Raw genomic sequence first — 27,450 nt, 5'->3', positions numbered from 1 at the left:
TCAACTTTCTTTGATTCTTTTTTCCTAATTTTTTTTTTTTTTGCCTGGAATTTACATTGATCAAAATTAATTTTTCTCTATACTGATATTCATTTGTCCCAGTATTCTTATTAATTTATTTTTCCTTTGTGATATTGTTTCTGCTTTATCACACATTAAATTATTTTGCTGTTTTTGATCTATCTCTGGAATTTCCATTTTTTCCACTTCTTGTGTTTATCCCCTGCATATGAGTTTGATAACTACTGCTTTATAATAATTTGAACTTACCTTAAAAAATTAATTTTTCTTATATCCTTCCAGAAGAATTTCCCTGTAAGTTTATCATGTTCTGTAACTATCCTTTAAACCTTAATGAGTATTGAATGAAATTTACATATTATGTTGGGTACTACTATACTATTTGCTGTCTGTAGTGTTTCATCCAAGACTCCATTTACTAATGCTTTATTTGGTTTATTTTAATCTTATAGTTTTCTTTGAATAAAAAAAATCTGACTTCCCAAGTTAAATTACTGTCTAAGTGCTGACTTCTTTTATCTCCTATTTAAAAATGCAATCTTTTAAATTGTATTTTCAAGTGGTAACATACTATTATAATTAACTTTTTGGTATTTCATTGTGTCTGGTAAATTCTTAATTCCAAGAATGTTTAGAGATATAATTTCATTTCACCTGTGAAAGTTATTTTTTTGTTTGTGTTTTTAAAATTCTGAATTTTAGTGCTTCTCCATTAAGAATAAAATTGGCTGTTGGATTAAGTTTATCTACTTTTTATTTTATTTTATTTTATTTCATTTCATTTTATTTTGTTATTTTATTTGTACCAAAGTATTAGGTTTTCAGCAAGAAAATATGTTGTATTTTGTTAAATGTCCCCTTACAATCTATAAATTTATGATTTTTCTGTCATTCCTGTTAATGTGCAAAAAGACATTATTAGTATTCTTATGTTTATTTAGCCTTGCTTTCCAAGTTTGGATGCAATTTAGTCATAATGAAAAATTATTTTTATGTAGAGTTTAATCAATGCTTATGTAGATTTTCCTTATTTTCTTTGGTTTTATCCTTTTCAGGTTTTGATATAAAAATCATAATTGCCTCAAAAATCTCCATATAAATAAAGAATTATTTGAAATAAACTTTTAAGTGGCAAGGACCGTTTGGTGATATTCCAACAGCTTGCTACTCAACGTATAAGTCAGTGAATCAGCAGCATCTTCATTACCTGGGAGATTGTTAAACAATTTCAGGCCCTGCTTTAGACCTTATCTGTATGCTCATTGAACTTTGAGACTCTGCTCTAATGTGATCCCCTCATTTTACAGAGAAAGAAAATTGGATTCAGAGAGATTAATTTGCTTGAAGTAAATAGTGGAATGACCAAGGACTATTCTAGTGGTCCTTTATCTTCAGTTCACTGCTCTTTTTCATTGTTTCAGCAACTCCCCTGTATTTTAGAAGTTCTGAAAAAATTATTTTGTGAATCTGTCAAAGCCAAGTATCTTTTGCTTTGTAGTTTAAAGAATTCTTTAATATTTCCTTTTCTGGTTCTATTTCTAGCAAACTCATAGTCATACTTTAAATCCCCACTTGCCTTTACCTATTCAGTAAAGCCCTTTTTCATATCCTTACTATCTTTGACCAAGTCAGTTGTCCCTTCTCATACTATTTGAATCCATTGAACATTTTTTTGTTAGTATATATGCCACATTCTTCTGTAGTTAGCTATTTATATATTTCTCTTTATTGAAGTGTGAACACTGTGAAGGCAGGAATTTCCCCAATTTTAATTTCTGTATTCTAAAATTCTTAGTCCTGAAAGTCTTGTAGTATCTTTTTAAAAATTGTTGTTTGTCAGTTGTTTAAATTTATTTTTTGAATACCCAACTTTTAGTTTCTGCCATTTTTAAATTTCTAATCTGTTTTTACTTTATTTGTGCTACTTGTGACTTGTTGCTTTATTCTCTTTTTTAAAATTTTAAGATAGGTACATAATTCATCACACTTTTCTTTCATAGTAATATATTCATTTATAAAACTTTTATTGGATGCTTGCTAGGAAAAACAGTGTGCATTTATAGCCATAAATTTTCCTCAGTTTGGTAGTATCCCCTAAGTTTTTTTGTATTTCCATTTCTGCTATCTTTTAAGAATATGTTGCTATTTTATTCTGATTTTGTTCTTCATTAAGAAGCATTAAGAACGTTTTTTTCTGTATGGGTTTAGTTATTTATTTATTTCATTATCTGTATTCAAAGAAGGTAAAAGAGAACATTTGGAATAGGAGATGAGGGATATGACTTTGTTCATTAGGGAGTTTAGGCTTATAGGAATGGCTTGACTTTAGTTGAATTTGAAGAATGTGATCCTGTGTTAGATGAGATTTACCTGTTTCCAAGACTTTGTTAAATTATACTTTCGTAGAGATTGAAAACTGATGACTGTGACCATATCTGTCAAACATATGTGTAATATTTATTTGGTCCACATAGTGTTTTCTTAAAATCTGAAATCTTTGCAAATATTTAAAAATCAGGATATTTCACATAAAATACCAAATATATGGCATCTCTTAAATTAGAATATTTGACAACAATCACTAGAACTTGAACTAAGTTATGACTGTTCCCTTTAGAATGAGGCTCACCTTGTCTGGTTTCCATAACCACTTTCTGACATAATATATCCATTTATGTTCCTTTTGTGATGCCTGTAGGCACTGGGGTTTGTAACTACTTTCCAGAACATGAGAATATAGAAGAGATATCTTGCAGTTGATTCTGAGCAGAAGCTTAGCCATTTGGGATTCATGACATTATAAACAGGTAAATGAAGTTAGACTAAGCTTGAGAGAGAAATATTAACCACAAGATTTAGCAAATAAGGAGACATCAGACTGAGAAGAGATACTGAAAAATGGTAAATGAGATGGTAGTCTTCAGAGAGGAGATAATACATTGAAAATGCCAGAGACAAAGCTATGTATTCATGATGAGACCTTGTCGGTATACGGAAAATATGAAGTGGGAATAGAAAGTAAGTGTCTGATTGTATGAAGGAGTCTCATTTTCTGTCCTGCTTGACTGCTTTTGCATCATGGAGATAGGAAAGAATTTCATTGTACATGCTTTCATCTGATTTTACTTCATCTAGAGGCCAAAGGTGTATGAAAAGAGATCAATAATTTCAAATGATGGTAGAAGCTTAAAAAGGTAATGAATATATAGCAGTTGATTCTGCAGTTAGAAACAGTTGAAAATTTTAGTGAAAACATGAAATCATTGACTTTTGGGGGGGGTTAAACTATTTTTTTATTTTTTTAGAACGGTTTTATTCAACATCATACAATCTATCCAAACTGTACAATCAGTGGCTCTCATTATAATCCCAGAGTTATGCATTTACCACCACAACCAATTTGAGAACATTTTCTTTCTCTGAAAAAAAAAAAATCCCATACTCCATAAACCCCCCATTATTGATGCTTAATTTTGATATAGTACCTTTGTTACAATTGATGAAAGAAAATTACAATTTTACTGTTAACTGTAGTTTGCATTAATTGTATTTTTTCCATATACCACCTGATTAACACCTTGTAATAGTGACGTACTTTTGTTTTAGTTCATTTAAGAACTTTCTTATTTTATACAATTAACTACAGTCATTGTCCACAACAGGTTTTGCTATGTATACAGTCCCATGTTTTATCCTCTAGCTTTCATTCTGGTGACATACATGACCCTAGACTTCCTCTTTCAACCATACTCACACACAGCAGTGTTAATTACACTTACAGAATTGTTCTACCATCACCTCTTTCCATTTCCAAACATTTACAATCAACCTTATTAAAAATATTGTACACCTTAAGCATCATCTGCCCACTTTCCACCCTCTTTCTATCTCCTGGTAATGTATACTCTAGATTTTAACTACCAAAGTTTGCTCATTATAATTAGTTCATATTAGTGAGAACATACAATATTTGAGTGTCTGGCTTATTTCACTTCATTGACTTTTAAATATCAGGGGGAACCCCTAGATTTTATAGTGATCACCAGAAATTTTGGGCAGTTTTAGATTTAGTATTTTTGTTTTGTACCTTAATGTAGCATATTTGTATTTATATATAAATTTATGTGAATGATCATATTTTGTAAATTTAATTTTGTATTGCCACATCATGCAAAAATGGGTGGAATTTTTTTTTTTTTTTGCCATGTTTTGCCATATTTTGCCATATTTGGAAGATCTATTTGGGTTGGTTTAATTTAAAAAGTAGACTGCAGACTATATGGTGACACAAAATATACTTTGGAGGATATTTTTAAATATCCAGGAGGGATACTTCAAAGAAATAGTCAGGTATCCCCAGAGTAGTTGAAACTGAGAATCCATGAGCCACTTACCTGTCTGCAGTTAGGAGGGACATACCATATATGTTTAGATGTCTTGAATAGAAAAAAAATTTCATTTCAGATACCAGCCCCATACTGAAAGTCACAAGAGCAGTTACTCCAACAGCAGATGGTGATTGCTGATCAAGCTTCAGAGTGAGTAGCAGCAGGGATACATTTATTTAGCAGTGGTTAATAATTCAACATTGGAGAGGGAAGCTAGTGTATCATAGAATAAAGGCTTTTCTTTTATATATGGATTTTTAAGTATTGTTCCAATCCTCTCAGGCAAAAGAGGCAGAGGAATCTTAAAAGCAGTAACCTTCCTCAAAACAAGGGAAAAGAATTAAAGGGCTTCATTAACTGGTAAATGCTGAATCAAAAAAAAAAATGCAATTTCAAAAGCCATAGAAGAAGCTCCTGGCTCCTTTGCTTGCCCCTCCAAACCCTTTCCAAAATGTGGGGTGACACCAGCTTGTGTTCCTGTTTGGGGTCCCTGGCCCTGTTCCATAGAGATCAGGGTAACCCCTATTTGCATACTGGAGTAACTGTACCTCAGTGCCATCTATCTGGAGGAATTCTGAAAAACTGAACTAGGAAACTTATCTGGGGCCTGTCCTCCTAGAATTTGTCCTGAAGGCAGAGAAACACATTGAAGACATTAAAGTAGTATAAGAAACAGTTAAGTCAAAGTGGCCTGGAGCAAAGGATTATCTGCATTAAGTCACACAAGACAGTACTAGGAGGAAGTAAAAGTCTATTTCAAAGAAATTAGAGGGGGTGTTCATTAGAATTCCTGTAAACTTTAAACTGTGTAATTCCATAGGCCGCTAGAAAGCACAAGCCCAGGAAAGAAGAGGCTCCGAAGCGTCAGGCAGCTCAAATAAAACTGAGAAGATCGTGAACTTCAGTCTGCCAGGGGCTGTTTCAAAGGAGACTGTTTCAATTTGCTAAAGCTGCCGGAATGCAATATACCAGAAATGGGTCTTTTATAATGGGGATTTATTATTTTACAAATCTATAGTTCTAAGGCCATGAAAATGTTCCAATTAAGGGATCAACAGGACAATATCTTCTCTGAAGAAAGGCCACTGGCACCTGGGTTTCCTCTGTCACATGGGAAGGCACATGGCTGGTGTCTGCTGATCCTTCTCTCCCTGATTTTGTTGCTTTCAAGTTCTGGCCTTTTCAGTTTCTGAGAATCCTAGCTTGCTTCTCCCAGGGCTTTCCTCTCCAATCTCTGGCTGTTTCTCTCTCTGAGCTCTCTCTCCAGATGTTTCTCTCTGAGTGCCAGTTTTTCTGCCTTTTATCCTGTCAAAAAGAGTCCAGTAAAGGATTAACACTCACCTTGAATTGGATGGGCCACATTTCAATTGAAACAACCTAATCAAAAGGTCCAACCCACAATAAATTTTCACACACAGGAATGAGTTAAAAGAACATGGCATTTTCTGGGGTACATAACAGCTTCAAACCAGCACAGAGACCACCAGCCAAAGGAGAACCAGTTTTCAAAGACACTGGAAGGTGTTTTTGCTTTGGTTTGTTTGTTTTGACTAACTTCTGACATTCAGGAAAATCTCTTTCATATCACTAGCTTGATACAAACTGCTCAGAGACTAAATCCCATAGTTTACACTTTGAAATATTAAAACATACAGTATGGAACAAAGGATTTCAAGAAAAACAAAAAAATAGGAAATGATGACTCGCTGAAAGGAACAAGAGAAAAATTAAGAAATGTCAATGAAGAGGACCAAACTTTGGACTGACTAGATAAACCTTTTTTAAAAAATGACCCTCATTATGCTCAAGAAGAAAAAGGAAAATTCTGAGAAAGAACTAAAGGATATGTGGAAAACAATGAATAAATATTATGGGAATTCTTTGAGATTCTCAGTAAGAACCAAACAGAAATTCTGGTGTTGAAGAACACAATAACTGAAATGAAAAACTAGAGGGTTTCAACAGCAGGTTGCAGCTAGCAGAGAAAGAATCAATGGACAAGACAATTGTAGTGATTCAGGCTGTGAGATATCAACAAGTGTACCAATTTATGTATTGTGGGAGTCCCAGAAGGAGAAGAAAGAGAGAAAGGACCAGAAGGAATATTCAAAAAATTAATGGCAGAATGCTCCCCAAATTTAACAAAACACATGAATATACACATTCAAGAAGCCCAACTAACCCCAAAAAGGATAAACTCAAAGAGAACTATGTTCAGACACATGGTAATCAACCTGTCTAATGCCAAGGACAAGGAAAGAGCTCCAAAAACTACAAGAGCAAGCAGCAAAGTATGTGCAAGGGGATCCCAAGAAGATTAAGTGCCGAGTTCTCATCAGAAACCATGGAGTCCAAAAGGCATTGGACAAAATATTTAAAGAAAAGTGCCAAAATAAAACAATTGCCAGCCAAGAATTTTATTTCCAGTGAGACTGTCTTTCAAAAATAAGGGAGAGATTAAGACATTCCCTATAAACATAAGCAGAGGGAGCTGATTACTAGACCTGCCCTACAAGCAAAGCTAAAAGTAGTTCTTCACACTGAAAGGAAAGTACACTAGACCCTAGATAAAAGCAGCATAAAGAAATAAAGGCCTCCAGTAAAGGTAACCATATGGGTAATTATAAATGCTGGTACATTCTTCTTACAGGTTCTAGAATGTGAATTCATAAAAAGTAATGATAAATCTATGGTTTTAGACATACAATGTACAAGATATAATTTGTAACAAGTACAAAAGAAAGGTGGGCAGGACTGAGGGGTATAGGAACAGTGTATGTGTATGTTGTTGAAGAAAAGTTGGTATCAAATCAAATATAATTTTATAGGTTTAGGGTATTAAATTTTAACTCCATGGTAACAACAAAGAAAGTATATGGAAAAAATACTTTTTAATATTTCTTTCTGAATATATTCAGAAAGAAACAAGGGACTCAAAATAGCAAATAAATATGAAAGTAGGCATTAATGGAAGAATGGGGGGCAAAAAAAGGTATAAGAGTTATCAGAACAAAATAGCAAAAGGCAGAAGAATATCCTGAATTATCAGTAGTTACTTTAAATGTGAATAGATTGAACTCTCCACTCAAAAGACAGAGACTGGCAGAATAGAGAAAAAGGCATAACTCAACTACATGCTATTTCCAAGAGACTTGCCTTAAATTAAAGGACATAGTAGGTTGAAAGTAAAAGGATGGAAAAAATATGTAATACAAATAGTAACCAAAAGAGAGCTGGGGTAGCTATACTAATATAAGATAAATAGATTTTAAGTTTAAAACTATTATGAGGAAGGTCATTATATGCTGATGAAGGGGTTGATTCAACAAGAAGACATAACAATTATAAATATGTAGGCACCTAACAGTAGAACCCCCCCCCAAATATATGAAGCAAATATTGACAAAATTGAAGGGAGAAATAGATGGTTCTACATTAATAGTAGGATACGTCAATACACTACTTTCAATATTGGGTAGAACATCTAGATAGAAGCTCAGTAATGAAATAGAAGACTTGAAAAACACTCCGAGTAGACCTAACAGACGTAAAACACTTCACCCAAACAGCAGCAGAATACACACTCTTCTCTACTGCACATGGGTCATTCTCCAGGATAGACCATATCTTAGATCACAAAATAAATTTAATAAATTCAAAAACATTGAAATCATACAATATCTCTTCTCCATCCACAACAGAATGAAGTTAGAAATCAATAACAGAGGGAGAAATGGAAAATTCACAAATAAATGGAAATTAAATAACAATCTCTTAAACAACTAATTTATCAATGAAGAAATCACAAGGGAAATTAAGAAATATAGGTGAATGAAAATGAAAATACAGCATACCAAAACTTATAGGAAGTGGTGAAAGACTGAAAGCTTTCCCTCTATAATTTAGAAACAGTACAAGGATGCCCACTGCTACCACTGTTATTCAACATTGTAGTGGAAGTTCTGGCTACAGCAGTTAAGCAAGAGAAAGAAATAAAAGGCATCCATATTGGAAAGAAAGAAGTGAAACTTTCCCTATTTGCTGATGTCATGATCCTTTATACAGAAAATTCTGAAAAATCATAACAAAGCTATTCAAACTAATCAATGAGTTCAGCAAAAAACAGGGTACAAGATCAACAGGCAGAAATCAGTAGTGTTTCTCTACACTAATAATGAGCAATATGAAGAAGAAGTGAAGAAAAGAATTCCATTTACAATAGCAACTAAATATCCTGGAGTAAATTTAACCTTGCGGTAAAGGACTTGTACATAGAAAACCACAAAACATTGCTAAAAGAAAAAGAAGACCTAAATAAATGGAAGGGCATTCTATGGTCATGGATTGGAAACCTAAATATTGTTACGATGTCAGTTCTACCCAAAGCAATTTATAGATTCAGTGTAATCCTATCAAAATTCCAACAACTTTCTTTGCAGAAATGGAAAAACCAATCATCAAATTTATATGGAAGGGTAAGGGGCCCCAAATAGCAAAAACCATCTTGAAAAAGAAAAAGAAAAATGGAAGACTCACATTTTCTGATACTAAAACTTACTACAAAGCTACAGTAATCAAAACATCATGGTACTAGCACAAGGAGAGACTTATAGACCTATGGAATAGAAGTGCAAGTTCAGAAATCAACCCTTACATTTATGACCAACTAATTCTTAAAACTAGGGTGCCAAGTCCACCCAGTGGGGAAAGAATAGTCTCTTCAACAAATGGTGCTGGCAAAACTGGATACCTGTATGCATGTGAATGAAGGTGGAGCCCTGTGTCACATCTCATACAAACGTCAACTCAAAATGGATCGAAGACCTAAATAGAAAAGCCAGAACTATCAGACTCCTTGAAGAAAACATAGGGAAGCTTATTCAGGACCTTGTATTAGGCAATGGTTTTTAGACTTGATACCCAAAGCACAGCAACAAAAGAAAAATAAATAAATGGGTCCTCATCAAAATTTAAAACTTCTATGCTTCAAAGGACTTTATCATGAAAGTAAAAAGACATCCTTCACAATGGGAGAAAATATTTGGAAACCACATATCCAGTAAGTGTTTAACATCAGAATATATAATGAAATCCTACAACTGAACCACAAACAACCCAATTGAAAAATGGCCCAAAGTCTTGACAAAACATTTCTCCAAAGAAGATACACAATGGACAAAAAACACATGAAAGTGAAAACATGTTCAACATCATTAGCCATCAGGGAAATGCAAATCAAAACCACAATGAGTTACCATTTCACACCCACTATTTAAAAAACTGGAAAAATTGTAATGTTGGAGAGGAGGTGGAGAAATAGCATTACTCATTCATTGCTGGTAGCAATGTAAAATGGTGCAGCTGCTGTGGAGAACAGTTTAACAATTCCTCAGAAGGTTAAGTATAGAATTACCATATGACCCAACAATTCTGCTTATAGGTATATACACCAAGGATTGAAAACAGGGACTCAGATAGTTGCACACTGATGTTCATAGTGGAATTATTCACAATTGCCAAAAGATAGAAGCAACCCATGTGTCTATCAACTGATTAATGGATAAACAAAATGTGGTATGAAGATGTGACAGAATATTATTCAGCCTTAAAAAGGAATGAAGTTCTGATATATGGAGCAACTGGATGAACCTTGAAGACATGTTGAGTGAAATAAGCCAGACACAAAAGAGCAAATATTGTATGATCTCACTGACATGAAATAATTAGAATAAGCAAATTCATAGAATAAGAAACTGGAATACAGCTTACCAATGACCAGAACTGGGGTGGGGAATGGGGAGTTAATGCTTAATGTGTACAGAGTTTCTATGTGGGATGATGGAAAGGTTAAAAGGGGAAACTTTAGGTGGTATATATGTTACTAGATTAGAAATTTTTAAAAAAGACATAGGACTGTGAAATGATGGACTATAGTTAATAATAAAATTTTTTGAATGCTCTTTCATCAATTGTAACAAATGTACCACTCTAATGCAAGGTGTTAATATTAGGGTGGTATGTGAGAACTCATTTTATGCATGATTTTCTGTAAACCTACAACTTCCCCAATTAAAGAAAGAGAGAGAGTGATAATACTTAACCAAATTAACCCCTAGGGGAAAAAATTAAATGAATTGAATTCAATTGAAAAATAATAGTAGTAATAGTATTGGTAGTAGTAGTATTAGTAATAATAATAATGCTAGCTAGCATTTGAGTGCTTCCTATGTGTCAGTTGCTGTTCTAAAGCATTTACATGTATAAACTCATAACAAACCGATGATGCTTAGAAATTGTTATCATCCCTATTTTATAGATTGTGAACCCTCACAAAGAGGTTACATAATCTCTTGAAGGTTACTTAGCCTGTAAATAGCTGAGTCAGGGTTTGAACCCAAGCAATCTGGCTCCAGAGAAAAAGGTAGGAAAAGAAAAATTGGTCATCTCAATATATGCAAAGAAAATATTAGAAGAGATTCAACATCCATTCATGATAAAACAAGGGAACATAAATTCTAAACAGAGTAGTATTAGAAAATAATTTCCTTAAATCTGGTAGAATATCTAGAAAAATCCTATAACAAATGTCATTTTTAATGGTGAACTACCAAAAACTTTTCCTGTGAGATTCAGAACAAAATCCTAGCAGGATATGTGTATGTGTGTGCGTGTTTGGAAATTGATAAGCTGACTCTAAAATTTGTATGGAAATGCACAGGAATAAGAATTGCCAGGACCATCTACAAGAAAAGTAGAGCTTAAAGTCTTCCACCACCAGATATCTAGACATAAAGCTATTAATAACAGTATTTGAACTTGAAAACAAATTATATTGTGTGTTTCCCTTACCATCTTCTCCCCTTGCCCATAACAGGCGGCGTTAAGGAAAAAAATAACAAAGAGTTAGCCTGGAGATTATGTAAAGAAGGGGAAAGAGGAGTTGGACCTCTTTTCCTTGGCAATGGGGATGGTAAGGTTTTTAGTCATCAGTTCTAGCTATCATGCTCCTTTCACTTCCTCAATGTCTTTTTGCCTCCTGTAAGTCTAGGTAATGAATAGCTTTCTTCCTGTGCCTCTTCCTGCAGGTCCCATACCATGAGATACCAAATAAGTATGGGTTTATTTTTGTTTTTTGTTTTTGTTTTTGTTTTTTTGCTCCCAAATGTTCCTGAATTGAAATCAAAATAAACAATTCAAAAGCCAGTCAGCAGTTCTTTACTTATTGTTTTGGCAAGCCTGCGATAACGTTTTTGTCATAATTTGCACATTGTGCCAGTTTGAATGTATTATGTCCCCCAGAAAAAGCCATATTCTTTGATACAATCTTGTGGGACAGACATATTAGTGGGGATTAAGTTGGAACATTTGGATTAGTTTGTTTCAGTGGAAATGTGCCCTACCCAACTATGGGTGATAACAATGATTGGATAATTTCCATGGAGGGGTGGCCCCGCCCATTCAGCATGGGCCTTTATTAGTTTACTAGAGCACTATATAAGCTCAGACAGAAGGAGCGAGCTTGCTACATCCAAGAGGGACACTTTGAAGAATGCACAGAAGCTGAGAGAGTAGCGCAGATGAGAGACAGTTTGAAGACAGCCTTTGAAAGTAGACTCTTGTTCCAGAGAAGCTAAGAGAGGACAAACACCCCAAGAGCAACTAAGAGTGACATTTTTGAGGAACTGCAACCTACAGAGGAACATTCTGGGAGAAAGCCATTTTGAAACCAGAATTTTGGAGCAGACGCCAGCCACATGCCTTCCCAGCTAACAGAGGTTTTGCAGACACTATTGGCTATCCTCCAGTGAAGGTACCTGATTGTTGATGACTTACCTTGGACACTTTGTGGCCTTAAGACTGTAACTCTGTAACCAAATACACCCCTTTTATAAAAGCCAATCCGTTTCTGGTATTTTGCTTAACGGCAGCATTAGCAAACTAGAACACACATCTTATCCTCCCAGTATTTGAAATTCTAACTAATGTCTCAACAGATTAAAAATCATCACTCAGGGATACATGAAATAGTCAAAGTAGGTGCTAAATTGAGGGATGCCAAGAGTTGGTTGAATGTGTTAACTGCCAAATGGATGGTACAAAGTGTGTATTACCAGCAGATGAAGGCTTGAAAAAGAGGTTGCCTCCTTTAGAGGAAAATTTCCTTTTCTTTCTCTCTAATATAGTTGTAACCAATATAACCTGATTCATTTTGTTTATAATAAATAGTGCTAATATATTAAAAGAATTACTTGAAAAATAGGTCTCTTAATAGAAAAGTTGAAAAATTGAAACCCATAAATGCACTTTGAGCTAATGAAGAAAAAAACAGTGATTTGTCTTGGAGTTTTTCATTTGATTTATAGTGCAGAACTGAAATATACTGTCTAATTTTTCTTGACTAAAATATACTTTTGTGATTGAGAATTGTAATAGTTATTTGTCATTATCCTTTCATTTTCTGCTGGCTTTTGTAGTTTGTAATCTGATGTTTGAGATGCTTTACAGAATGTTCAGCATTCTGTATGAATTCTCTTGTTTTGTCTAAAGTGAACTGAAAAGTATGTCAAAACAATGCTTTAGCCTTCGCAATTCCACTCGCCTGTAACGGCGCACAATCCTCCTCTGCGGAAGCCCACAGAATAAACAGCCCAGAAGCAGGGGTCCTGCACAGAAGTGCCAAGAGCCCTACACCAATCCCAGGGACTTGTGGGCCCATGGCAGAGAGGGACTGTAGGGAATCTGAGATATAGGGTTAGATGCCTGCTTCAGACCCAGGGGATTCCAGCCACAGCCCCAAGAATGGCTGGGATTACTGGGTCTTAAAGCCATCTTTCCTGCCTATCTGCACAGGGCACACCCCCCACCCTCAGGGCTGGCGGTCCCAACTGTACATGGAAAATTGGTGCACTGATTGGACCTCCACAAGGTTTGGACCCCCACTTGCTGCATAGGTGAAGTTGGGGAGAACTGGTATGAGGGTAAGAGGTGGCTTGGGAGTGCCATCTGCTGGTAGGTCAGGGAGAGTGCACACCACCAAGCTGTAGCTCTGTCAAATTACAGACAATTGTTAAAATAAATCTGTGTGTCCTAAAAGAACACTATCAAGATAAGCAAATGCCAAGAGGCCAAAGACAACAGAAAAATTTAAAGCATATGAAGAAACCAGAAGATATGGATAACCCAAATGCCCAAATCAAAAAAAACAGAGGAGACAGAGAACTTGGAGCAATTAATCAAAGAAGTAATCACAAACACCAATATCATGGCTCAGGACATAAAGGACATCAAGAAGACCCTAGAAGAGCATAAAGAGGAATTTGCAAGAGTAAATTAAAGAAATAGAGAAACTTATGGAAATAAAAGAAATTGTTGATCAAATTAAAAAGATTCTGGAAACGCATAGCAGCAGATTAGATGAAGTCGAAGAATGAGTAAGCAAACTTGAAGAAAATGTTTTGGAGGGTGTAAGCACAAAAGAATGAATGGAGAAAAAAAAATAAAAAAAATTTGAAATGGATCTCAGGGATATGAAGGGCAACATGAAGTGCACAAATGTAAGAATCATTGGTGTCCAGAAGGGGAAGAGAAGGGTAATGATCTAGGAAGAGTATTCAAACACATTGTTGGAGAAAACTTCCCAATCCTTCTAAACAACATAAATATGCAAATCATAGATGCCCAACAAACTCCAAACAGAATAAATCCAAATAAACCCACACTGAGACATATTCTGATCAGATTGTCAAATGCTGAAGAGGAGCAAGTTCCAAAAGCAACGAGAGAAGCAATTCACCACATACAAGAGAAACAACCTAAGACTAAGTAGTGACTACTCAACGGCTACCATGGAGGTGAGAAGGCAATTGTATGACATATTTAAAATTCTGAAAGAGAAAAATTACCAACCAAGAATTCTGTATGCAGCAAAGCTCTCCTTCAAATTTGAAGGAGAGCTTAAAATCTTCACAGACAAACAAATGCTGAGAGAATTTGCTAACAAGAGACCTGCCCTACAGGAAATACTAAAGGGAGCCTTACTGGCAGAGAAGAACAGAAAGGAGAGAGAGGTCTGGAGAAGGGCTCAGAGCTAAGGAGATTTAGTAAGGGGGCATTAAAGGAAATAAAGAGAGTGAGGGGGAAAATATATCTGACACATAAAAACCAAAGGATACAACAGCTGTTTCAAGAACTGCCTTCACAGTAATAACATTGACTATGAATGGATTAAACTCCCCAGTTAAAAGATATAGATTGGCAGAATGGATTTAAAAATATGAACCATCAATATGTTGCTTACAAGAGACTCATCTTAGACCCAGAGACACAAAGAAATTGAAAGTGAAGGATGGAAAAAAAACATTCCATGCAAGCTTCAGCCAAAAGAAAGGAATAGCGATATTAATCTCAGATAAAATAGACTTTAAATGCAAAGATGTCATAAGAGACAAAGAAGGTCACTATATACTAATAAAGGGGACAATTCAACAAGAAGAAATAACAATCATAAATATCTATGCACCCAATCAAGGTGTACCAAAGTACATGAGAGAAACATTGGCAAAACTGAAGGCAGCAATAGATGTTTCCACAGTAATTGTGGGAGACTTCAATACATCATTCTCTCCTATAGGTAGATCAACCAGACAGAGGACCAATGAGGAAATTGAAAACCTAAACAATGTGATAAATGAATTTGATTTAACAGACATATATAGAACATTACATCCCATATCACCAGGATACACATTGTTTTCTAGTGCTCACAGAACTTTCTCCAGAATAGATCATATGCTGGGCCATAAAACAAGCTTCAATAAATTTAAAGAGATTGAAATTATTCAAAGCACATTCTCTGATCACAATGGAATACAATTAGAAGTTAATAACCATCAAAGATTTAGAACATCCACAAATATGTGGAGGTTAAACAATTCACTACTAAGTAATCAGTGGGTTAAAGAAGAAATAGCAAGAGAAATTGCTAAATATCTAGAAAGGAATGAAAATGAGAGCACAACATATCAAAACTAATGGGATGCAGTGAAGGCGGTATTGAGGGGGAAATTTATGGCTCTAAATGCATACATTAAAAATTATGAAAAAGCTAAAATCAACCAAGGAACAACTGAAAAAGCTAGAAAATGAACAGCAAACTAATCTTAAACCAAGTAGAAAAAAAGAAATAACAAGGAATAAAGCATAAATAAATGACATAGAGAACAACAACCAAAAAAAAAAAAAAATAGAGTAAATAAAACCAAAAGTTGGTTCTTTGAGAAGATCAACAAGACTGACACACCCCTAGCTAGACTGTCAAAATAAAAAAAAAGACCCAAATAAACAAAATAATAAATGAGAGAGGCAACGTTACTGCAGATCCCAAAGAAATTTAAAAAATTATAAGAGGATACTATGAACAGCTGTACACCAACAAATTAGATAATGTAGAGGAAATGGACAATTTCCTGAAAACACATGAACAACCCTGACTAACCAGAGAAGAAGTAGAAGACCTCAACAAACCAATCACAAGCAAAGAGATCCAATCAGTCATCAAAAAGCTTCCCACAAATAAATGCCCAGGGCCAAATAGCTTCACAGGGGAACGTTATACTAGAAGTTCTAGTCAGAGCATTCTGGCAAGACAAAAAATAAAAGGCATCCAAATTAGAAAGGAAGAAGTAAAAATGTCATTATTTGCAGATGATAATATTTTATATTTGGATAATTCCAAGAAAGTGATGACACAGTTACTTGAGCTAATAAACAAAGTTAGGAAAGTGGTGGTATACAAAATTAATGCACATAAGTCAGTAATATTCCTATACACTAGAAATGACCTGAATGAAGAGACACCCAAGAAAAAGATTCCATTCTCAATAGCAACTAAAAAAATCAAGTACCTGGGAGTAAACGTAACCAAGGATGTGAACGACCTATACATAGAAAACTACGTAATTTTACTAAAAGAAATAGAAGGGGACCTGAAAAGATGGAAAAATATTCCATGTTCATGGATAGGAACGTTAAATGTTGTTAAGATGTCAATTCTACCCAAACTCATCTATACATTCAATGCAATTCCAATCAAAATTCCATCAACCTACTTTGCAGACTTGGAAAAGCTAGTTATCAAATGTATTTGGAAGGGAAAGATGCCTTGAATTGCTAAAAACATTCTATAAAAGGAAAATGAAGCAGGAGGACTTCACTCCTGACTTTGAAGTTTATTATAAAGCCACAGTAGTCAAAACAGCATGGTACTGGCAAAAAGATAGACATATTGATCAATGGAATCAAATTGAGAATTCGGAGATAGACCCCCAGATCTACAGTTGACTGATCTTTGATAAGGCCCCCAAATCCACTGAACTGGGACATAGCAGTCTCTTCAACAAATGGGGCTGGGAGAACTGGATATCCATATCCAAAAGAATGAAAGAGGATTCCTACCTCACAGCCTACACAAGAATTAACTCAAAGTGGATTAAAGACCTCAATATAAGAGACAGTACCATAAAACTCCTAGAAGATAATGTAGGGAAATGTCTTCAAGGCCTTGTATTAGGAGGTCGCTTCTTAGACCTTACACACAAAGCACAAGCAACAAAAGAAAAAAATAGATAAATGGGAACTCCTCAAAATTAAAAGCTTCTGTACCTAAAGGGATTTGTCAAAAAGGTGAAGAGGCAGCCAACTCAATGGGAAAAAATAATTGGAAACCATCTACCTGACAAAAGACTGATATCTTGCATAAAAAGAAATCCTACAACTCAACAAAAATAGTACAAACAGCCCAATTATAAAATGGGCAAAAGATATGAAAAGACAGTTCTCTGAAGAGGAAATACAAATGGCAAAAAAAAAACACATGAAAAAATGTTCATCTTCACTAGCTATTAGGGAGATACAAATTAAGATGACAGTGAGATATCATCTCACACCAATTAGAATGGCTGCCATTAAACAAACAGGAAGCTACAATGCTGGAGAGAATCTGGAGAAATTGGAACTCTTACTTGTTAGAGGACCATATAACGGTATAGCCACTCTGGAAGACAGTCTGGTGGTTCCTTAGAAAACTAGATATTGAGTTACCCTTCGATACAGCAATTTCACTTCTCAGTATATACCTGGAATATCTGAAAGCAGTGACACGAACAGATATTTGCACACCAATGTTCATAGCAGTATTATTCACAGTTGCTGAGAAATGGAAACAGTCCACATGTCCTTCAATAGATGGGTGGATAAACAAAATGTGGTATATACACATGATGGAATACTATGTGGCAGTAAGAAGGAACAAGGTCATGAAACGTGACAACATGAATGAACCTTGAAGAAATAATGCTGAGTGAAATAAGCCAGGCACAAAAAGAGAGATATTGTATGTTACCGCTAATGTGGACTGTGTGAAAAATGTAAAATAAATGGATTATATTGTAGAATGGAGGGGATCTAGCAATAAATAGCAGCTAGTCAATGGGGAATGTCAATCTAATAAGAACAGGTAAATTATGGAGGGTAAATTTAAGGTTATGGGAATGCTCAGGAATGACTATGGTTTGTTAATTTTTGGTGGGTATGGTAGGAACAAATTGGCAGCAATGTAGTTATTTTAGGTTAATCGTTTTTCTTATTCCTTTGTTTGGTTATGGTTTGTTTATTTTCTTGGGGTAGGGTAGGAACATGTTGGAGGCAATGTAGTTATTTTAGGTTATTTGTTTTTTTTATTCCTTTGTTTTGATTTTGTTTGAAATTTTTTTTTGTTTGTTAATTTTTCAATAAATAAAGTTAAAAAAAAGGAAAGTAGACTTTTGCTGGAAAATAAAAGCTTAATGCTTTAGATATATGAACTATACGAACTTAGTCCACATGGTTCAAATTAAAGGAAGAAATGTGTATGAAAAATTACTTCATACATGCCATACATGCTGATTACGTATTTAGTGGCTTCTCTAGCTAGTTTGACTTAGGAATTTAGATACTCAAGATAATTTCTTATGATTTGTTTTTCAAACTTGATAGTGCCCAAAGACTTCACATAGCTAGTTGTGTGTGTTGCTTCTCGTTTTGTGTATTCCCATGTCTGAACTGTTGAGATGAAGCCATCTTTTTGCTGAAAATTAATATTTTTTGCCAACAACCGAGGGTGACAATAATATTCAAATACACAATTGAATTTTGCTACAATGTAAGGTTTCTACAGACTCCAGGAGAAAGCAAGCCCTTCTAAGACCTTGATGTTAGACTTCTAGCCTCCAAAACTGTGAGCCAATAAGTTCCTATTGTTAGGCCAACCAATGTGTGGTATTTGTCAGGGCAGCCCTAGCAAACTAAGACAGGCACAATTATTAATTTCCAGAGCTGGATTATGGAGTCATTCTTTGACTGTCCATTCTATTATCCCATGCACTCAGTTTGTCGTTTTCAAATGTATTTGATTCACTCTTTCCTTACATATCCTCTGATATCATCCTTTCTGGCTTCCTACCCTAACAACTTCCTTGAACATCTCAGGGTTTCCCAAAGATGTATCTATCTTGCAACCCATTCTGCTGTTAAAGTATTGCTTTCACTGGATCACATTGTATATTTTATTCCCTATTCCACAGAAGTTTACTGAGCCATTCATTATGTACAAGGTACTAGAGATGCTATAGTGAATAAGGCAAATTTGATTCCTGTTCACCATTAGCTTAAAAGAAATCATAACAACTGCTGATTGCCTCCTACATAAAGTTAAAACTCCCTCTGCAAATAGAAATCAGCTATAGCAACTGTCTCCATGTTCAGATGTCACTCTCTAGATCATTCATTTGTGTTATATAACACATAACATCACTTTCTAATTATTTATTTACATAATCTGTCTCTGTTTCTACACTGAGTTACAGGAGATGGAAATAGTGCCTAGCACAATACCTATCACATATCATTGTAGATACTTTCATAGACTTTCTCATTTGATTCTAACAATGATCTGATGAGGTAGATATAGGAGGCCATTTAAAATCTGTAAAGGTCTTCCATAATTGTTCCCAGCTTGCCTGAGCAAATTTCCTTTTTCTACCTTCTAATATAAATCCAGTCAAATTTAATCCCTTTGCTGTGTCTTGATTATGCCATCTTCATTCTTCCCTGTTCTTTGAAAACTTGTTTCCTTTCCGTGGTTATGGTCCAGTATATTTGCCTCCTTAAAACCTTCCCTTTTAACTCCAACCCACACTTTCTCCTTTGTATAGCTCTTTTTGCAAATATGTTATCTGATGACTGTGTACTTGAGCATTCTATTATATTTCTCAGCATTATGCATTTTTATATGTACTGTCATGTTAATGTAAAGTTTGTCTGATCTCCCCACGCTGACTGGCATCTTTGTGTGGTTGACTTTGTTATTACACTATTTTTCACTTTCTTGTGTTCTATCAGATTGTTGGAAACATAGGAAAATGTTTCTAGTAAATATGTCTATCTTTAGGAAATATGTATTATTCATTTATATATATATTTTAATATTCATTTATATTTAAACCCTTTCTGGTTCAGAATATGTGTGTTGTGTGTGAATAAATAAATAATATTTTAAGAACTCCCAGGGAAAGCAAAGTAATTAATATATGAATGTCTACTTTAAGGTATAAAAGTATTCTAGTGATTCTTAATGCAAAATTTATGTAAAACAGGATAATGATTTTAAATAAAATGGTATTAAGAATAGATTACAGAGCATCCTTAAAATGGAATACCCTTTAGAGATCCCTATCAGGATCTTGACAAATACATTTTAAAGTTTTTCAATAAACCCTGGTGTGGTACAACTTGGTTTATATTATTTTGAGCTCAATAATAAGGTTTTGCTTCTTTCTCCAAACTTGAAAATTCTGAATATATATTAGCATAGAATACTATTTAACAAAGAGCTGTTGTATGGTCATCTATTCTGGTTTATTATGTTTAGATTATCTCTGAGTGTTGTAATTGTAGTATTAAAATTTTATGACTGAATTCAGGCTAGTTAAATCATCACTTGAACACTTTGAAAAGTAAAACTTTAATTTTAAATTATTCTGCTGGAATGTTGTAATAGGTACAGATGGACCGCTTCTTTAATTATATACCTTACATTGATAATATTAGTAAATTAACGATATTTTGTGGTAATTTCTCTAAGACTTAATTTTTTTGTAATCTGTATTTCATAACTGATAAAAATGAAAGTTTTCCTAGAGGAAATAGAGTACTTTGTGAAACTTACGGAAATGTTTATATCTTTAAAACAGCAGTTTCACATTACATAAAGATGATTTGACTATACCTGCTGATTTGTCCATAAGTAAATATTGCATATCAAGGAAAAGAAAATAACAAATCTCCTTTTTCCTGCCTACATCGGCATCATTTATTTTATTGTTAGGGAAACAGAGACTAATAAAAGCCAACAAAAAGTTTAGTTTTGGATTACTATCATTAGGAGACAACAAGAATTCTTTCTCACAAATAGCCCATGTATTTTTTGCCCGTTACTGTTTTTCTTTTCTCTTGTATATCCATTTCTTTTCTCTGACTCTATTTTGTCAAATTCTCCATTTATTTATTGTATACACCTCACCCTTGTTCTAGAATAGATTTAAGGTAACTTCATACTCTTTATTCGCCCTAATTAGTTCAGTCTCCTGTTACTCCTCTTCCCCCACCGCACTCCCCACTTTTAAAAACCTGTTAAGTGTGATTCATTCTTCAGCTATTTTCCTGATTGACTTTACCCAACAATTAGAAATATATTGACTTGATGTGGTGAGCCATCTATAGAATTGAACAATGCCTCCATAATTCTTTCTATTTGTACTTATCTGTTCTTTCCAAGGGAAGGAAAGTGCTGATTTTTTTCTTAATGAGTGTTTCATTGCAATGAAAATTGCAGTCTAATAATAAATACATCAACATTTTATTCATTACTATTTATAGCCAAAAAGTAAGTGTTGAATTCTCTGAAATAAATTCTGAAAATTATAGACCTATCACAGAAAATGTTTATAAATTTTAAGTGTTAGATTCTTACCTCATCAGTAAGTTGCTACTCATATTTTAGGGATTAAAATAAAATTTATTTTTATGTTAGTTAAGTTTAATGCCAAAATAGAGTTTAACTTGGTTTCGTGAGTCAGATGTTAGTGTGCCTAACATTTTTATTTTCAATGTGTAGTTGTTGAATAGCCTTCTACATTCAACATCTATTGATCTTCTTCTTGATTACTGATTGTTATGAGTACAATATAACAGCTTTCTTAAGATTTCTCTACCAGTGACCTTTTTTTTGTCTGGTTGGGGAAATGAGAAGGGATAAATAAGAGAAACTTGGAATGGTTTTTCAAAACACATACCCTAAGGGACTCTGTGCTGTAATGAATCACTATTACTGAAGGAAATTGAGCTATTCCTCAGGTACCGTAGGTCAGAAAAATGTAGAATATTGGAAAATTGTTTTTCTATGTTATTATGATTATATAATAACAAAACAATATTATTTGCATTTCCTTTTAGTTTGTCTTTAGTATTCAAAAAGAAATTAGCCTACATAGCACTAATTTTTTTTTTAAGTTATAAAAATAATTTATGGAAAGTGATTTTTCATAAAACAGTAAAAGATTAAATAAATTTCAAATATCTATTGTGTCCAGTAATAAAATGGTTTATTCTCATAAAGTATTAAATTAGACAAATACTTTTGTCAAGATAAATCATTGGTTATTAGTAAAACAATTCTGAAAATAATACCCTTTTCTTTAAGAAAACATTCAAACCTTAAGTAGCAAGTAGTAACACAAGTGTAACACAAAAGAGAATTCTTAAATGAAAGTTATTTTCAGAGTCTTCACTTTTATTAACACTTGTCTTGGATAACCTTCACAAAGTGTATCTTTTTTATAACCAATACCTGAAAAGTACCAGGTTTCATTTGTCTACTTTCTGGTCTGCCTTCAGTATAGGTCCCTTCTTTTCTTCCCTCTTTACTTTTGAATTAATCCTCTACCTACTTCACAGGCCGATTCTTTGATGAGAATGAATCCCCTGTTGATCCGCAACATGGATCTAAACTGGCGGATTATAATGGGGATGATGGTAACGTAGGTGAGTATGAGGCAGACAAGCAGGCTGAACTGGCTTACAATGAGGAAGAAGATGGTGATGGTGGAGAGGAAGACGTCCAAGGTGAGCGTGGGCCTGGCCTCCATGCTGTGACCGTGAACCCACCTCTAAGTTTTTTGGTTGAATTTGTGTAGAATTTTCCCCACATATTAGTAGCAGTACAACCCTAGTATTACAGCAAAAAGAGGGTCTGTGCAGTTTTTCAGTTTTATTTTGAAAACTATTTTATAGTATTGGTGTTTTTAGATTTGTAAATAAATTATTTTAATTTTTATTTATTTTCTTATATGTATTACCAATGCAGTTATAATTCGAAACTCAGAATCTTTAGAAATTTTACAATTAAATTATTTAAAATGACTCTAGATTTTACCCAAGGTAAATGCTCCAAGAAAATAATTATTTTCCAATTTTTTCTCTGAAAACATTTTGTTACACTAGGTACTAATATTGCCCAGACATCCTTTTTGTTATAAGGAAAGCAACAAAGGAAATGGTCTCCTCCACGCTGAAGATAAGATTATTTCACCACTGATACAGTATAAGAAGGCTATTTTTGAATTTTTTCCTGAGAGTCTTAAAATTTTTATTTAACAGTTTGTGAAGATTTAATTATTTTATGTTTATTACACAGATTCAACATATTTTCCTTATTAACTGTTTCTTTTTGAGCTTTTAACTTAATGCAAGTTCGGAACCTACCCGTGCGCATGCAGCCCTGCCCATGCATGCACATAAGAGTATGTTGCTTTACTGTAGGCCTGTTTTCTGCCTGCTTGTATCATTTAGTAGTATTTGTGGAGCTTTTTCTCTTTTTTTTAAAGGTGTATTAAGAACTCTGTGTGTGGTATATTTTATTTTCATAATATGATGCATGAAATTTTCTTCAATGTAACTTGTCTTGATTTCTTCCTTAGCTCTTTTTAAAGTAATTAAATTTTTATTTTAGGTTGATGATTATATTATAAAATTCAGAAGAAGATACAATTGTCCTAGAATGATATATAGTTAATAGAAAAAGGGAAACTAGAGACTCTGACTTCCTCCTGGGCTGTTTTGATATTACATTTAAGTTTTGGAAAAATATGGTTATTGGGGATAAGAAAGAGATTAATAAATGCAAGGAGTTATATAAGGACATTTTAGTGAGAATTTCTCAAACATGTTTTGTAATATTGAATAAATTATACTTACCTTTTTATGTAACACCATCCCTTTTCATAAATTTCATCATCTTTTTTCTCATTGCTTTTAGGATTTGTTTGGATTATATTTATTTACATTTATTTCTAATGTTTTAAAGCTTTTTCATGCATGTATATCATATCACCAATTAGATTGTAAGCTCTTGGAGGGCAAGAATTTTCATTTATTTTGCCTTATATTTTGTTTGTTTCTTTTTCTGCCTTCATACCTACTCCTTATAGTACTTAGCACACATAGGGCCCTCAATAATGCTGTTAACTGATAATTCTATGCTTTTCTCATTGTGCTTTTAGGTAATAACCCTTTAACTTCTGGTCTTATAAGCTTGCTTGGTTTACCCTTTAAACATTCTCTCATTTTTTCTGAAGGACTTCTTATTTCTATCTAATTTTGAGGTTTTTATTAGAGTAATTAATTCCAACCATAATTGACTGTCATTTCTTATGTTTTTGGCTGTCTTTAAGCCAATGATCTTTATCACAAAATTTCAGCGTAATATTTTTATGGTTTCTATCCAGTGTAGGTACATTTATCTTCAGTGCCTTCTACTCCCTTTCCTGTACTCTCCCTTTTCCCATTGCAGTTCTCATTGTCAATTTCCACTTCAAGTCCCTGGTACCCTCATGCTGCCCTGACTTCCCTTTCACAAGAATGTAAACTCATTGATTCTAAGGAATATAAGACAATGACCTAAGATGATAGTCTGAATGTAGTAAAGAGGGGGTTGTTAGATTTTTGGGTACCTACAGGTACAAATTAATCTTACTTGGACTGGGGGTTGCCGTTTAATATCTCATCCCATTTGGGGGTACACTAGATGATAGCAGCAGGATAGGGTAGCTACAAAATGGACTGCTTTATCAGAAGGAATGAAAAGATGCAGGAACATCTGCTCCTACAAATAAAGAGATATAAGTTCGGGTGGAACTGACTAAAGAGGAAAACTGAAGAGACCCAAATCATTTAAAAATGTCTACATGGACTCTTTAAGTATGGTACTAATTATCTAAAAAGTTGGGAGAGGGAATTGTGGCTGTTCTCTAATCTATCAACAAGTTGGATTCCAAATGTTTATTATTAATTCAGAATATTTGGATTTTAAAAGCATTTCTTCATGAGTCAATGTAGAAATAATGGTTGTATTCCTGGTAGTTTGTAGATATATCCAAAGCAGGTAGTGTAGTAGTGTACAAAAAAAACAGTAGGCTGTGTGTCAGGAGACAAGCTGTATATTGCTTTTCATGTCACTTAAATTCTCTGGGCTGAGGGCGGGGCAAGATGGCAGACTGGTGAGCTGTATGTTTTAGTTACTCCTCCAGGAAAGTAGGTAAAAAGCCAGGAACTGCGTGGACTGGACACCACAGAGCAATCTGTCTTTGGGCATACTTCATACAACACTCATGAAAACGTGGAACTGCTGAGATCAGCGAAATCTCTCAATACAGAAAGCTTCAAAGAATTGAAATTTGGGCACGTCAAGTCAAGAGTCAAGAGCAGAAATAAGAGAGCTCTGAGACAAAAGGCAATAATCCAGTGGCTGAGAAAATTCACTAAACAACACAACTTCCCAAGAAAAGGGGGGTGTCCGCTCACAGCCACCATCCTGGTGGACAGGAAACACTCCTGCCCATCGCCAGCCCCATAGCCCAGAGCTGCCCCAGACAACCCAGTGTGACGGAAGTGCTTCAAATAACAGGCACACACCACAAAACTGGGCGTGGACATTAGCCTTCCCTGCAACCTCAGCTGAATGTCCCAGAGCTGGGAAGGGGGAGCAGTGTGAATTAACAGAGCCCCATTCAGCCATCATTTGAGCAGACTGGGAGCCTCCCAACACAGCCCAGCAGCCCAGAACTGCCCTGGGGGGACGGCACTCACCTGTGACATAGCACAGTCATCCCTCAACAGAGGACCCGGGGTGCACAGCCTGGAAGAGGGGCCCACTTGCAAGTCTCAGGAGCCATACGCCAATACCAAAGACTTGTGGGTCAGTGGCAGAGACAAACTGTGGCAGGACTGAACTGAAGGATTAGACTATTGCAGTAGCTTTAAAACTCTAGGATCATCAGGGAGATTTGATTGTTAGGGCCACCCCCCCTCCCCGACTGCCCAGAAACACGCCCCACATACAGGGCAGGCAACACCAACTACACACGCAAGCTTGGGACACCAATTGGGCCCCACAAGACTCACTCCCCCACTCACCAAAAAGGCTAAGCAGGGGAGATCTGGCTTGTGGAGAACAGGTGGCTCGTGGACGCCACCTGCTGGTTAGTTAGAGAAAGTGTACTCCACGAAGCTGTAGATCTGATAAATTAGAGATAAGGACTTCAACTGGTCTACAAACCCTAAAAGAACCCTATCAAGGACAGCAAATGCCACGAGGCCAAAAACAACAGAAAATTATAAAGCATATGAAAAAAAACAGACGATATGGATAACCCAAGCCCAAGCACCCAAATCAAAAGACCAGAAGAGACACACCTAGAGCAGCTACTCAAAGAACTAAAGATGAACAATGAGACCCTAGTACGGGATATGAAGGAAATCAAGAAGACCCTAGAAGAGCATAAAGAAGACATTGCAAGACTAAATAAAAAAATGGATGATCTTATGGAAATTAAAGAAACTGTTGACCAAATTAAAAAGATTCTGGACACTCATAGTACAAGACTAGAGGAAGTTGAACAACGAATCAGTGACCTGGAAGATGACAGAATGGAAAATGAAAGCATAAAAGAAAGAATGGGGAAAAAAATTGAAAAACTTGAAATGGACCTCAGGGATATGATAGATAATATGAAGCGTCCGAATATAAGACTCATTGGTGTCCCAGAAGGGGAAGAAAAGGGTAAAGGTCTAGGAAGAGTATTCAAAGAAATTGTTGGGGAAAACTTCCCAAATCTTCTAAACAACATAAATACACAAATCATAAATGCTCAGCGAACTCCAAATAGAATAAATCCAAAAAAACCCACTCCGAGACATATACTGATCACACTGTCAAACATAGAAGAGAAGGAGCAAGTTCTGAAAGCAGCAAGAGAAAAGCAATTCACCACATACAAAGGAAACAGCATAAGACTAAGTAGTGACTACTCAGCAGCCACCATGGAGGCGAGAAGGCAATGGCACGATATATTTAAAATTCTGAGAGAGAGGAATTTCCAGCCAAGAATACTTTATCCAGCAAAGCTCTCCTTCAGATTTGAGGGAGAGCTTAAATTTTTCACAGACAAACAAATGCTGAGAGAATTTGCTAACAAGAGACCTGCCCTACTGGAGATACTAAAGGGAGCCCTACAGACAGAGAAACAAACACAGGACAGAGAGACTTGGAGAAAGGTTCAGTACTAAAGAGATTCGGTATGGGTACAATAAAGGATATTAATAGAGAGAGGGGGAAAATATGGCAAACATAATCCAAAGGATAAGATGGCTGATTCAAGAAATGCCTTCACGGTTTTAACGTTGAATGTAAATGGATTAAACTCCCCAATTAAAAGATATAGATTCGCAGAATGGATCAAAAAAAATGAACCATCAATATGTTGCATACAAGAGACTCATCTTAGACACAGGGACACAAAGAAATTGAAAGTGAAAGGATGGAAAAAAATATTTCATGCAAGCTACAGCCAAAAGAAAGCAGGTGTAGCAATATTAATCTCTGATAAAATAG

General features: G+C 34.9%; 1 protein-coding gene across 2 annotated transcripts in view; it reads left to right on the top strand.

Annotated features, from left to right (window-relative positions):
- GOLM2 (golgi membrane protein 2) overlaps nt 1-27,450 on the top strand; it is a 207,480-nt gene that overhangs the window by 163,199 nt on the left and 16,831 nt on the right. The window contains exon 9 of one of the 2 annotated variants that reach the window (XM_037834105.1): nt 22,458-22,625. The exons of the other annotated variant lie outside the window; for it this stretch is intronic. Coding sequence (XP_037690033.1) covers nt 22,458-22,625 — 168 coding nt within the window. The remainder of the gene's footprint in view (nt 1-22,457; nt 22,626-27,450) is intronic. 2 annotated transcript variants of the gene reach the window in all.

This window comes from Choloepus didactylus, chromosome 4 (assembly GCF_015220235.1).
Source record: "Choloepus didactylus isolate mChoDid1 chromosome 4, mChoDid1.pri, whole genome shotgun sequence".
Lineage (NCBI taxonomy): Eukaryota > Metazoa > Chordata > Mammalia > Pilosa > Megalonychidae > Choloepus > Choloepus didactylus.
The sequence above is the reverse complement of the archived record's forward strand: the minus strand, read 5'-3'. Positions and strand labels throughout refer to the sequence as shown.